The sequence below is a fragment of the Drosophila persimilis genome, unplaced genomic scaffold (assembly GCF_003286085.1).
Source record: "Drosophila persimilis strain 14011-0111.01,24,50 unplaced genomic scaffold, DperRS2 tig00000000-arrow-pilon, whole genome shotgun sequence".
Taxonomy (NCBI): Eukaryota; Metazoa; Arthropoda; class Insecta; order Diptera; family Drosophilidae; genus Drosophila; species Drosophila persimilis.
Window position 1 is genome coordinate 5,518,747 of NW_020825288.1, and position 15,130 is coordinate 5,533,876.

Sequence of the window (15,130 nt, forward strand, 5' to 3'; positions counted from 1 at the left end):
ACAGAGAGTGGGAGAGGGAGAGGGAGAGAGGCAGGGAAGAGAGAGCACTGACGGTGCGAGAGAGAGAGAGAGAAATGCATTTTCATGGCTAGCTGTTTGTTGCGCAACATTCGCTTTTGCCGGCCGGCGCAACGCGTTGACTGCAACAGTGCGGCATCACCATCCGCATCCGCATACAAATACCGATGTACATATATGTATATGTATAAGCACTACTGTAACCTAGAAAACTGCAAGCACACACACACACACACGGACACTGAGCTGGCATTGCACACGCGGTGGCAGTGGAAAAAGTACAGCCACGACAACAGTTGCAAGGGCCGCCATTTTGTTGTGGTACGCCTGTGAAACTAGGCCATTTCGCCGGGCACCCAGCCCATGGCGGCTCTCCTCTTTTGGTCTTAGCCCCGTTTATACATATATGTATGGTTTTTGCTGTTTGTTTTCCTCTTTCGCTGATCTAATTGCGACCCCCTTTGAAACCAGCCAAAAGTTTTTCATTTTATGCAAAATGAAAACGAAACGATACTTTGTGCGAGGTGTGGCAGGGGCTTGGGCTGGGACTGGGGCAGTGGCAGGAGGAGGGGCCAGGTTGTGTGTCATTTGTGGCTCGTGGCAAACGTTTTGCCAAAAGATGTTTCGCAAACATTTCGAATGCATTCCCCACATTGACCACATTGTATATGGCCCACCGAATGGGGACAGGGTATTAAAATAAGACACGATATAAACCAATATATCCGATGTGTGCATAAGGAGGCTGTGCCAGTGCCTGTGCGGCAGGCAAAGTGTGTCAGAGACCAATGCCAAATACCGCATTCGGCGATGTGCTTTTTTGGGGCTCGCTCTGCCAATGCGGATGACATACAGTGGGCACAATCGGGTGCAGAAGTGCTCAAAATCCACTTGAGGGGAAGGCTGCTTACCGAACCACCGCCAGCCCCCCATGGAGCCAAAAATATGGGCGAAAAATAGCCAGCAGGCGGCGATCAGAGGTGGCCATCAAATGGAAACGAGGCCAAACGATGAGGCATTTGGCTCAAGTGTTCGCTTGGTTTTTGGTTTTTGGTTTTTTTGTCACCTTGAACATGAAAATTGGCCGCTGCATTTGTTGCATTTTTGCACTTGGCACAGATCTCGCATTGTGGACAAGACACTGACTAAATTTTCATTTAGATTTTCCGTATTGGAATAATCTCTCTCTCTCTCTGTCTCTGTCTCTCTCTCTCGTTCTGGTCTGTGTATCTCTAACTGCGTAAGTGGCATGAGATATTTTTATTGCATTTTTATTTTGCCATTTCTTCCATTGGCATTTCTGCAATTATGACAAATTTATGAGTTCGTTTCTCCCACACACAGACGCACACACAGATACGCACTGACACGCACGAATGGATGGCTATTTGTCTGCCGGGGGGCACTCCTGCAACTGACTTTTGACGGATTGTGGCTGCAGTTGTACAAGCAGCGACGTGACAGCAGCCTCGAAGAATACATAAAGTCACACTGCGGTAGAGTAGATGTTACCGAGGAAATGTAAATGGAAATTCAAACTGAATTCTGAATTCTGAAGGGAAAAAGGAAAACCTTTTCGCTTTGCCTTGGCCACAGTGCCATTTGATTTGAGGTGTAGGTTGACTGTTGACTGGCTGTCATTCGTTTGGTTGTTCGTTCTTCTAAAGGTATAATTACATTTGTGCGGGCGCCCAGCTGTTTCGCTTCGCAGTCCATTACTCATACGCCCCGTGTGTGTGTTGCCCAATCAGCCAGCCAGCCAGCCAACGCAGGCAGCCAAGTCGTCGACACTTTGCCCAAGTCATTTGCAATTGTTGCGCTAATGCCACACAAATTGCACATCACAGCCACTGCCTCAGCCACTGCCTGAAGCCGCAGCTTGAAGGAGAGACAAATGGCTTTTAGCAGCACAATTAACTTTTAATAATAACTCAATAAAGTCGAGCACGAGGGCAGAGCGCGGAGAGCGGTGCAGAAAAATGACTTATAGATACATTTAAATCGCTTCCTAATCAGAATTCAAGGTCCACTGCCATATGAGAAGGCGAGCACACAGCCGCGGTGTTGACGTCTCTATGATGATGGCTATTGCCAAAGGCAACAGCAATTGCTATTCAGGTGCCTGTCAATATGTATCTGTATCTGTGCGCGTTTGTGTGTAGAGTGAATGTTGATTCAAGGTTGCTGCAGAGCACCCCCAAAGGCGTTCGCAGCATTATACTCGGGCAAAAATTTAATTAAATTTTACCATATTTCTGGTTGTTGGCTTTTAAAAATAAATTGCAAAAAGTTAAGCAAAGAATCCTCAAGGAAATAATGCAAGCCAACGATGGGGGGCATGCCACAAAAAACCATAAATAAATAAGTGTATAAATTTAAGCTCATTTAAAGGGGGAATGGGATTGGAAGTGCAGTTGCTTCTTGTTCTGCCTGGCACATTTGTCAAAAAAAAAGTCAGCCAAGACACACACACAGATACAAAAACAAACACTACCGTATAGACACGTGTGCCGCGCCATATTGGCTGGCTGGCTGGCTGGCTGGCCGCGAATGCAGTTTCCCTTCTCTCTGTGTTTTTTTTGCGATTGTTGTTGCCGCTTTCAACTGTCAGGGCATTGCGAAAGCTTAATGCCAGCTAACCGCAACACATACAGCTACCCCCCACCACCTCTCGTGCCCCATCTTTAGCTGCCCCAACCCTCGCCCCGTTGCCCGCCCTTAGTCATCGCCTTGCACACGCCGCGCTGTCTGCCTCGCTTTTGCACTATAATTTGTGTGTGTGTTTGCTTCGGTTAGCATTTCGTTTTCGTTCGTTGCTGCCTTTTGATATTATAAAACAAATTAGTTGGAATAAAGTACGTAGAGAGCAGGCAGGCAGGCAATTAGCCGCCTCGACAAAGGGAATCGCGGGTACAGCAAATTGGTGGCTGATCTGTGTAGGAAAATATGGGGAAATATCTGTGATGGAGCAGTTCGCGGGAAATCGTCTCCAAGCTAAACGTTGTCCTCGCGGATTGTTGCCTCTAATTGCTTGTCACATGCAATCATAGGAGTTTAACTTATAATTTCGCCCCACTCCCAGACTCGGTGTCCTTCCCTTTCTGTGTGTGCACTTGGGCACTTCCTTTGGCGGCCATCGCAAACACCAAGCACCCCATCGACGGGGCACATGTGTGTGTGTGTGTGTGTATTTATGGGCCCAGCGTTTAACCACCCATTGCGGTTGCGGATGCCTTGGGGTTTGGCTTTGACTGTGGCTGTGGCTCTTTCGCGTAATGGCCTGCAGCCTTGCAACAGCCAAGGCCTTGATTAAAAGGCGTGCAAGTCCCTGGGTCGGCCGCGTGATTGTCATTGGTGGCAGTAAATGCACATAAATCTGCATTTAAAGTAATAACCCAACCGACAACGACGACGATCATCATCATCATCCTCGTAATGATGCAGCGATGACAAAAGGCTGAGCCGCGCTGAGCTGAGCAAACACGGCGCATGAGTAATTTCTTGTTATTTGCGAGTACTTCACATTGTTGCACTTTATTTTATTTCACTTGGATTCGGATTCGGATTCGGATTCCATTCCATTGGACGCGCTCGAGCAAACGAAGGTTAATCATACGCCGCGTGGTGCAAAAGGCATCTAACAGAGAAAATGGTGTACGGTGCGTATGAGTAATGTACGAACGGGCTTGGACGGTCTCATTACGTATGCGCCACGTGGCCACCTTGAAGATCTCCATTTGATTTCGGCTTGGCACCACATGCAACTGCATTACAATGCGGCACATCACACAGGCAACCGCACAGCAAAAACAACTGACAACTGACAATAATTGCGCACAATTAGACATTAATTGCATTCATTCTCGATTTGCAATGCCAGCAACAGCAGCACAGCGATCATTTATCCCTCCAACCATCCATCTGCTCTGCCATCCCATCCATCCATCCATCCATCCATCTATTCATCCATCCATCTGTGGTTCCATCTGTTTTGCTTGTGGCTTGCATTTTCAGTGCAATTCGAGATTCGCGATATGCTATTCAAGATTCAGATGCGGAAATGCGGCATATATCTTTTCAATTAACCGGCCACGCCTTGCCCTGCCTTGCCCTGCCCTGCCCTGACTTGGCAAAATAAACTTTTCCATTGTTGTTCGTTCATTCATTTGTTTGTTTATCCTCCATCCCGGCCTGCCGCCCACCCAATAAGGTGGGCGTGGCTGCCTACTCTGACATAAATTTAAATGTGCCAAGAACGGGGAAGTTTTGATGCTTTTGGTCAACTATTTGGCCGGGCAGCTGGACCCGGGCTGGGGCTGGGGCTTGTGCAACAGGTTACCCAAAGTGAAAGTGCAGCTGGCCAAAAGGATGGTTGGATGGACAGAGACATGGACAAAGATGGTGGGAGGAACACTGATGGGGGACCCCCCCTGACACCCTACACACTTATCGGGTCTCATCAATCGGACAACTACTTTGCTGCTGCTGGATTTTCTCGCTGACTGTTGGGCTTGCCGGAATGTATGTAAATACAACAAATACATAGCCACCATATGAAAATCTAATCAGACTTTCAAGGTTAATACATTCTGCTGTGCCATGGCTGCCCCTGCCCCTGCCACTGCCACTGCCGCTGCTGCTGTTCATTTTTGATATTTGTTCTCCTCGTTGTCGCTGTCGCTGGCTGTTGCTCGCTTTGAGGTTTTGTGTGTTTGCTGTTAAGAGCCCTTAAACGAAAGACACGCACACATTGGAAAAGTCATGCCTCGTGTACAGTAGTACCTATGTATTCGAAACATATATGACTATAACAAGTTGTGTGGGGGTCGGGGGCGGTTCATATAGATTGTGGGCAAACAAACAGACGGCCGACTGTCCGCTGCTCGATGCGGACTTGGCACAGACGGTGGCGGGGGGTGGGGGGTTGGGGTCTAGCAGTTGCGTAAGATTCCGCTTCAACGTCCGTCTTCGATGCTTGATTTTCAGGCGGTGGAAGGCCCTTAAAGTTCAAACATAATTAATTAAAGAGCCAAGTTTCGTCCAATGGCTGAAATGTTGAAAGGAGGAGGGGGGAGGTAGGAGTGTAGGGCTATTGATTTTCTCTAGGGAATGTGTGTTCGTGCATGTGTGTGTGTGCGAAGTTAACGAGCTGCTGACATTGCCCTTTTTTTGTGCTTTTTTGTGTGATTGATGCGTTGGCAATTGTTGTTTGTTTTGTAAGTAATACCCTATAGCAAAGGGTACAATTATTCGGGAGGAAAGGGCAGCATTTCTTGCCCTTGAATATATCAGATTTATCTTTCGCACAGATCACATTTTTTAATGCCGGAAATGGCAGAGAAAAATGGCATATTTAAATGTAATATTTTGTTTTTAAATACAAAAAATAATGAAATTAAATAAAATTGACTTTGATTTAAACGTAAACGGATCTAAATATTTTTCTAAATATTTGAATTATAATTTTGAAATATATTTAATATATTAGGATATTTTTTAAATTTGCCAATCTTTTGGTTGTATTTTTTCTCTGTGTGTATAGATTATATGGGAAAAAATTGATTGAAAATCGCAATCTATTATGCAAGGGTATCCCCAGGGCTGGCCTTCTTTTACTTTTGTTTTTTTCCGGCTTCTAGGGCTTGTGGTATTTTCGACATTTATTTGATTTTAAGAATACTTCTCTTCTCTGCCCCCACTTCCCTTTTGCAGTCCCCTGCAAGTGGCTGTACTGTTTCTGGTGCCACACAGTGCGTATGAGTAATGAGCGTTGCATCAAGCATACGCCGTGTGGACGTGCCAAAAATAGCTGAAACCCGCCCGACATTTACATAATTATGGCAATTAAAATCCTCTACACAAAGTTGCAATTAAACAAAATGCAACAGAAATGTCACGCTCTACTTCCCGCCAAGATTTTGACCGCATTCCTTCTTATCTATAGATCTTGAATTGGGATTGCGATTGGGTTTGGTATTGAGTTTGGGAATCTTTGGCTCACCTTTTTCTTGCGATCATCCTTGAAATCAATGACAATGCCCTCGTCCGAGGTGGACACCGATGTTGTGCGTATGCGTGCATTTGCCGCATCGTGCGGCGACAATATATTGGGGCTGTGATGGCCGTGCCCGTGGCCATCGTCGCTGAGCGGCGGCGAGGCCGAGCCGGAACTCCAGGAGGCCGATGAGCTGCTGCCCGGGCTGGAGCCCAGGCATTGGTCGGACACTGAAAGATTCGGCGTAGAGAGAGGGCGCTGTGGGTTCTGTTGAGTAAGGTTCGACCTACCCCCAATAGGATTGTGTAGGTTCATGAGAATCAGAGCTGCATTGCATTCCGACATCTGGTCCTCATTGCCCGGACTGCTGCCATAGTCCTGATGATCGCTGGACGGACGTTTCCTCGAGCTGTAACGAAACGGAATGATAGATGGGGATTGTTATAGTAAGAAAAATCACACATTTTTGGGGCGATGCAAATCATGGACAGCGCTGTGGCCCACCCACACACGCACACAGGCACACACACACATATGCACATTCTATGAACAGATAAAGATATAGACACGCAGTCTGTTGGGGGCTTTGGGTTTGACTTCAAAGGCAACCGCCGATTGCACACAGCACAACAATGCCCCCACGAGGTATTTTCAGCGATAATCGCCTCCAGCGTCATTTCAATGCAAAAAACATCGCAAAACTATTTTTCCATTTAACTAATTTCTGCCCCAATCCCCATGCCCCATGCCCCATGTCCCATCCATAGCCGCAGTTGCAGTTGCAGTCGCAATCGCGTCATTGTTTCGTCATTAATTGGCCTCTTTCCGATGGCCTCACATATTTCGAAGCGTTCTGCATATATTTCAGAGATCCGTGAGCCCCGAGAGTCGCTGACTTTAAGCTAACCTTGTGGCAACCTTCAGTGGCCAAAATCAGAGATGATATCCCTTTGCATTTGCTTTATGAACAGCGTTTTTACGCTCAAATAAATTGAACAAAGGCAGACGGGCGACGACAATGACAATGGCCAACTCCTCGCATAAGAATGCAGTCAGCCAGCTAAGCTTTGATGGGTGGCTGCTCCACCCAGTGGGGCAGGGACGGTGGGGGAGGGGCACCATAAAGACGCGACGCGACAGACGCATCGCGAGTGCGTCGTGTCATAAATTCAAAACATTTGAAACGGACAAAACTGATTTGGAATACCCCGTAATCAAGCTGAGTGCGAGAGTGCCCGAGAGACATAATTGAGGCAAATGCCAACAATTGAGACGTCGTCATGGCCACCATGGCCATCATCAGAGTGGCCGAGCGTTGTCGAGTGGCGTTAAGGAGTGCTCCGAAGGAGTCCCTCAAACACTTGCTGCATGCCAGGATTAAAATATTCCAAGTGCATGCCATTGAACCATCCCCCCGCCCCGTCGCAGTACAGGTGGAGTGGTACAGTGGGTGGCATGTTCATGCCTCGCTGGATCCACTGTTGCTGCTGCACTGAGCAATTATTGATGCTCAGACTTAAGCGGCTTAGTGGCAGCTGCAGCAGGGGGGCAGGGGCATCGTAGTGGCTTGAAACTTTGATGCAAAAGCTGGTCAAAACTTCAACATGAGGTCGGGCCTTTCCCTTCATTATCACCAAGTGTTCTCTACTTTCGTTATCTCTCGTTATCTCCCATCTGCTGTGGCTGTTGTTGGCCCGAACAGAACTCGTGGCCGCTCTCTGGCCCCGGTCGAAAAATCTATGACTCTACGACTCCATTGTGCAATCTAAAAGGCCGCAGGCAGGCAGACTCTTCTGCAGCATTCTGTTGCTGATGTTGCATTTAAGTGAATGCAGCTCCTTCTCCTTCTCCCGTAGCCCATAAAATTTTATTACACTGCTACCAGGTTTTTGCCTTTTGTCTAATGCCATGGCCGACAGCCGACAGCCGTCCCGTTCCGCAGTCGAGTCCCACCGATTGCTGAGTGAGAGCCTAGGCACAGCAGCACCTTCTCTACCACCAGCTGCTGCTGCTGCTCCGGCTGCTCCTCTTCTTCTGCCCCGTACGTTGCGCCCCAATTAAATTTACTAAACTCAGCGATAAATTTCTGTTTCAGATCGTTGCTAATCGCATAAAAGTAAATTTGCGCATAAATCGCCATTTCCTTTACCAACGAATCTCGGATCTCGGAGTCGGGGTCTCGGAGTCTCGGAGTCCCGGTGTCCCGGAGTCTCGGAGTCCCGCGTTGGAGCCTCTGCTGTTGCATTAGCTTCGGTCACAGATTGAGTGTTTTTGCCGGCCGGCAAAAGGCGCGTGCCTGACAGACATCACCTTCGGATGGCTGTGCAGGGGAGTGAAGCGAGGCGTTTTGGCCATCACGATGTGGCCATTTTATGCGCACAATCGGTACCGTTAGGCATAGGCATAGGCCCAGGCATAGGCCCGTTTGCTTTCCGCCCCATTGCGCAGCCACAAAACTTTAATAAACTGCAAGCCGCAGTTGCAGTTGCAGATGGAGTTGCAGTTGCAGTTGCATTGTGGCTCGGCTGCTCTCTGACCAGGTCTCCTTTTTGGCTTACTCACTGCGTGGCCGCACGTAAATTGCCCCAAGAGAGAGGGGGACGTAGAGAGGGGGAGAGAGTGGGGCCAGAAGGAGGCTGAGGATCGTTGGCTGTGGCGCGTGATTGAAATGCGATATATTCGCGCCCGATTTTGGGGCCAGCTTTTCAGAGCCAGAGCCTGGGAAATGCGCCACGATTTTCACTCGGTTGCCGCTGCCGCTGCCACTGCCTCTGTGGCAACTTTGGCCCGTTTGCCCGTTTTCCGTTTGCTGTTTTGTTGGCAATTATTTGCCCACGTTTGCTGGCTGGCTGCAACGTGAAGTTGCATGCAGCACAGGCAAAACGAGCAGCAAAAAATAGGTGTTGAAAGCAAAATTACATTGCAATGTTCAGCGAATGTCAGGAAACAAGAGATGCGATATGATATGCCCCCAAGGGGGTGGCAGGGAGGCGGCAAGATGGCATGGAAGTTGTTTGCATGCTGCACAAAAATTAGTGAAAATTGCCTCAAATTTGCTCGGTTTCAGGCCCCCTTTTTCTGTTTTTTGTTTTGCAGTTGATTTCTTGTGTGGTTTGCAATTAAAGTTTATTGAATTAGCCACGTGCTCGGGATTCGCTTTGGGTTTCACCCTCATTTCGGGGTAATTGCTGGGACCTTAGACCGGGAGAAACTTTCACCGAAATTGCTGGGGGAAAGTCCTCTCCCTGTCACAGTCACAGTCCCTATTCCCCTTTCCGCCCCTCCCCTGCGATTCGAGCGAGACAAAGCGACTACTCCATGGAGTGGACAAGAAAAGACCCGTAAATATCAGCAATCAAAATCTAAACAATTTTCAAGTGTAATTTATACGCAGGCGAAAATATAAAAAGAATACAAAAAAAACAAAATCTGATTTCTGCGATTAGAAGAGCAGGGGAGTAGGAGGAGGGCCAGGGGCAGGGGTTTAGCTCTTCAACTTCATTGAGGTTTTTCAGTGCCTTCTTGCGAAAGTGGCTTTCGCTTATCAGTTTGCACGATAAGAAAACCCAAGACTCGGCAGCGCACAAAAATAAACGTCCGAGAGAGACAGAGAGAGAGAGGGAGAACGGGTGTGTGTGTCCCAATGTCAACAGCAAAAACAAGAGCGGAAATGTTCCATACAAAACCTGAGGCTGAAGGTAAATACGATTCAACCCGAAAGAGGCCATGAGGCCAGGAAACCGTGTAATGACAATGTTTGACCCAAAAACGATCGACTCCCCCCCAAAGACAGTAAGAATGGGGACTTTCTTGGGTACACGCTGCCAACGGTGCGTATGAGAGATCTCTCCATTTGCCCAATAGTTTCGTCGAAAACGAAAACCAAAACAAAAACAAGCCAAAAAAAGAGGCAAAGGCGAATGTTACGCATTTCTTGTATTTATAAATATTTTTTTATTTTTGTTTTCGCATTTTTTGGGGGCCTTTTTTTTCTGTAGCATTTGGTATTTGCCCATGACGTTGCCGAATGAATGGTGTTGTGATTTTACTTCTGGCCAGGCCAAGACGCAGGGCAGACAAGTGCCTGGGATTGTTGTTGGCTTGTGCCGTTCAAGGCAATCCCGTCTGCAGTGCGTGAGCCCTCCTCCTCATCCACCGCCTCCACCGCCTCCGCCACTGAGAGTTTTCTCCCATGACACAATTTGAATATCTGTTGTGGCTGTTTTATTTGTTCATTTTATTGAAACAAGGCGAAGGCAAAGGCAAAGGCGAAGGCGACCTCTTTCTGGCTCTGTCTGGCTGTTGTTGCTGTTAATTTGGAGGTTTCATCGCCGTCGCCGTCGCCGCCGCCGCCGTTGACACACATAATTTCTCTCTTCTTTTTTATCCGTCTTTCTGGCAAAAATTGAGCAAATAAAAGCCTGGCTTTTGTGGCCTCAAAGCCAGGTAGCGCCAAAAAAACAACAAGCAGGTGAGCGCCACGCGGAGAGAGAGAGACAGACAGAGAGGGCGGGAATAAAATTAAAAAAAAAACACAAATAAAAGCCGATTTGTGCGTAACTGTAAAATGTGTGAGAGCCGCCATCGTAAGTGAATGGCGCAGGCCTGCTGCTGCCTCTCTCTCTCCCTCTCTCTCGCTCCGCGCGTGTGTGTCGCTCTTTCTCGCTCCTCTCAGGGGGTGGGGTGAGGGTCTGTGTTGACTTTTGGTTTATTTTGACTCAGATTTGCTGCTAAACGTCAGAGGCGGCCATAGATATCGTAGTAAATAGTTGTGTTGTTTCCATTGTTATTTTTTCAGTGCGTAGTTTTTTATGGCTGTTTTTTTGGCGATCACGAGCACGTGTTTTTTTTTAGAGCCGGGGGCCCGAAAACCATCTAGATTGGATTCGTCATGAATGAACTTCAGAGTTTTGCTGCAGTCCAGGGTTGGGGATGGTTTCTGTTTTCGAAAACCAAGTCTTGGCATCGCCATCGCATTATCATTTCTTTTATTTGACTGGCAAATGTTCGGAAAAACATTTAACAGCTTTCCTTTCATGTACGTTTTGGTAGCGACTCGACCCGCATCGTTTACACAGCCGAATGGCGCTTTAAACATTTCGTTTTTTCTCTGTTTTTCTCTGTTTTCCTCTGGTTTATTTGCTTTGCCCCCCTCCCACCCCCTTGGTGAGGCTTGTCTCACGTCCGAAAGCCTCCACGCCTTTTAGAGGCTCATTTGCACAAATTACTAGCATTGCGACAACGGCCAAGAGGCACAGGCACAGCACACCAACAATGCAATTGTCTGAGGCAACAACAGTCCAAAGGCACAGGCACAGGCCCAGGCTAAAGGAAAAGCCAAGACAAAAACAGAGGCACAGGCAGAGGCACAGAGAAAAGCCCAAGAAGACATTGTCACCACATTCCGGGAACGGAAGCCAGCCGGCAGCCAGCAGATTGGCTATCGCCCCATGCACCATGCCCCTTGATGCCTGCTGCCTGTGCCCGTGCCTGTGCCTGTGCCTGCCTAGGAGTCATGAATAAAAATCGTATTAATTCCGCGCCAATGTCGATTTTGTGTCCCGGCCTGTGGCAAGGGCCACTGGGCGACTCGACGCGACAGGAGGCCTCAACTTGAACTTGAGCGACTCTCCAAGGTGTGCCCCATGCCCCGTGGCCCGTGGGCTTATTGGAAATGCGCGGACATGGCCCAACAAGGCAGCAGCAGTGGCAGGGCCAGAGCCAACTTCAAAGTGCTCTGGGGGCGAGTGCTTTTCCCCAGGCGTGCCACCGTTTCTCCATTTCTGTCTCTGCGGCTGTTGGCTGCACCTTGCCTTTGGGGGCCTACTGTACTTGGCCGAAATGTCATTGGACCTGGCCAACATTGTCATTGCCTCTATCGGGTGCTGCTGCCACATCTTTCCATCTTTCCATCCTTCCTTTTCCTTTTCCATTTCCATTTCCACTTTCTATTGTTTGTGTTTGGGGAAATTGATAAATCGGCGAAATTCAATTTGAAAAGTTGGCCATCAACCGCTGCCGGCTGTACACGTGACGCGGAGGATTTCCGCCAAGCTTCCCACACGAAAAAAAAAAAATAATGAAGTTACGGGCTGGAATGGCGGCCAAACGGCCAACAGTCACTGACAAGAGCAATAAGCATGTGACAGTCGAAAAGGGCGTAACAAGCGGGCCTGGGCAAGGGGCAGGGACAGGGACAGGGCACACCTGCCACAGGTAGCTCTGGGCGGACATGGACGCATGCAAAGTGTGTTGCACGTTGTATGTGGGCAGCTTTCGCGCTGCCACTGCCACTGCCACTGCTATTGCTTTTCCTTCTGCTTTTGTCGCTCATGTGTCACCGCCATCGCCTCGAGCTGCTTAGCATGCAGTGCGCCAAGCGTCAGGAAGCGTTGCTGCAACGATTTAGCGGTACTTGCAACCACAAGACCATGGGAATTACCCAGTGTCGCCTACGGGTGGCACAGTGGCAACACACACACACACACAAGAGGAAGTGGCATACATGGAAGAGAATATTGGGAAAAAACGAGAGTTTCGATGGCAGGAAAACAAGATACATGGATCTATCTTATTGGTTGGTTTCCGAAAACCATCCGTTCTCTGGGATTCTATCCACTGTGCCACCGATCTGCGGCCTAGTCCAAGCCGTGTGGCGGCACTTGTACGTGCGTTTGCTTTTACAGTTACGTTTCGACTGCGGCACCGTGCAGCACTCTGGCTAAATGGGTTGCCACACACACAGAGAGAGAGAGAGAGAGAGGGAGAGAGCAATGGCAATGGCACTGGCTGTCCCCCATGCCCCCATCGAGCTGTGCTGCATTTTGATGACCATGGCCAGCATTTAATTCAATTAACAAATCGCAACAGTAGTGACAGTCCAACGCAAACAAGAGGAAAAGCTCTCGCGACGGGCACTTTAATTATCCACCAGATGGGGCCGGGGGATGGGGGATGGGGGGGAGGGTAAAGAAAAGCGGAAAAGCGGTGCATGGCGGAGGGACCTGCACTTGATTACCTTCGTTACCGCCGGCTCTGCAGCCAAAGGCCAAGTGTTTGAGGCTGGATTTAATGAAGAGTGCCGCTCAAAGTCAAGGTGAGAGTCCCTTTGGCGGGGAGGAGTGGGCGTTGCATTTGCATTTGCCTTTGATTGGCCAAAAAGGAACGTGACGCAACGATTTCATCAACCCCAACTCCAATGATGGATCCTGTAGGTCACCAAATGAATGACACAGCCGAGAACTTCAACTCCAAGTCCACTCTAATTGACACAACCAGAGAGTCGGCTTGCCTTCCTGCCACAGTGCTGCAAGTTGCAAGGAACTGCAATCCAATTGTGGCCACCGCAGGCAGGCCCGAACGAAATAAGCCAAATCACTGTTTGGGCCGCTAGAAGGCCAGAAATCTGTAACTGTAACTGCAAATTATAGTGTGGTGCGGTTTGGATTTTCCTTTTGGCCAAATGACTTTTGTTTCTCGAACTGCGGACTGGGGTCTAGGACTAGGTCTAGGAGTGTGGAGTGTGGAGTGTGGAGTGTGGAGTGGACTCGAGTGGAGAGTCATTTGCTGTCAGACATCAGTGCCAACACCCGCAGCGTTTTTGCCATTTCAATTGGAAACAACTCAATCAAATTGCCTCGACCTGGGTCATTATGCAGCCCCCTCCCGATTCTCCACTCCCCTGCTGTCTCCTGCCACACTCCACACAACAATTCAATCTAATTTCTGCCACATTTCTAGTTCTTTGAACATTTTTGGCCGTAGTGCAAATGTTGCGTGCTCTGTTGCATGCAGCACGGCTGCAGACAGCAGGCAGCTTTCGGTCATAAGTGTGCACGTTAAATTTTATTGCCAGCGATTCGAAAATCGGCACAAAGGCGGCACAGAGGATTCGCCGAGACGAAACTTTAATTTATGAACAACTGTTGCTGGTTGCTGGTTGCCGTTGCCGTTGCAAATCTCCTTGCCTTTCGGAGTGGACACAGTAGCCGGGGTAGCCCCTAAAAATTTACTAGCTGACGAAAATGGACCGTTTTCATTGGCCCCAGACCCACTCGATGTGTTTTTCAACAGCTTGTTTCGCCCATCAACGTCAACACTATTCGCCATTCCCCTGCCCCCAGTGGATGGAGCCCCCAATCTATCCCTAATACGAGGTGCCGTGGGGTCTCGTCTCGGGTGTTGATGGGTCGATGGATGGAACTGGGGCTGGATGCCCATTAATGCATTTGGGCATAAATAATGCAAGACAACTCAGGGCTGGCGGGGGCTGGCGGGTCTGGCGGGGGCGTTGGAGCGAAATGCATTTGAAAATATGTAGAGCAGTGTGCAGAGGAAAATCAAATGCAATGCAAACGCTGAAAACTACTCTTTGATGGTCGTAATGGGGGTTTTGTCTGATATTTGCCATACAAATTATGGTCGGGTCGGAGCCCCGCTTGATTGTTATCCCAAGTCAGACTCGACTGACCACAAGAGAGGGAGAGAGGGAGTCCTTTTTGGCCTGCTCCCTTCAACACTTGTGGCAGGGTCGCGGCACGAAAAGCCACTTCTTGGCCAGGCTCTAACACAAATCATAGGCCAAAAGAGCCAAAAGGTAAAGCCAGAGCCACAGCAAAACAAAAACTGCAATGGCATTTTGGGGCCTTTGCGCTGCGATTTGAATGCAGAAATAAAATTTTACGATCAAACAAACTATTCGTGCAGAACATTGGGAAATTGTGTTTACGGTGCCGGTGCCGGTGCCCCTCCACTCGCAGAGAGGTCTCATATTGGAGTATGTATCTGCTCTGTGACTGGGGACCGGGGACTGGACTCGGACCGGGGGTGAATGCGAAATGCGAATGCATTTCAATAATTTGTTGTCGAGGGGCCGTCGCTTAGAAAATTATTATAAATTTTTGCTCTCTCTCCCTCTCTCTCTTGGTTGCATTGCCATTATCGTTGCCTTGCTGCTGGCTTTGTTTTTGTTCTGCTTCAATAATAATTTTGACCCACTTTTGCGCTCGACTTGACTTTTTATTGTACTGAAATTAAGTATTATTTTTTTGTACATTTCTGCCGGCTGCTGCTGCTGCTGCTCTCCGCGTATTTTTGAGGGCAAGACAAACAGTCGCT

At 48.6% G+C, this 15,130-nt stretch overlaps 1 protein-coding gene across 1 annotated transcript in view; it reads right to left on the reverse strand.

Annotated features, from left to right (window-relative positions):
• LOC6598622 overlaps positions 1–15,130 on the reverse strand; it is a 117,549-nt gene that overhangs the window by 41,402 nt on the left and 61,017 nt on the right. Inside the window, 2 exon segments of the mRNA XM_026984246.1 lie at positions 6,020–6,243; positions 6,304–6,422. Of these exon segments, the coding sequence (XP_026840047.1) occupies positions 6,020–6,243; positions 6,304–6,422 (343 nt within the window).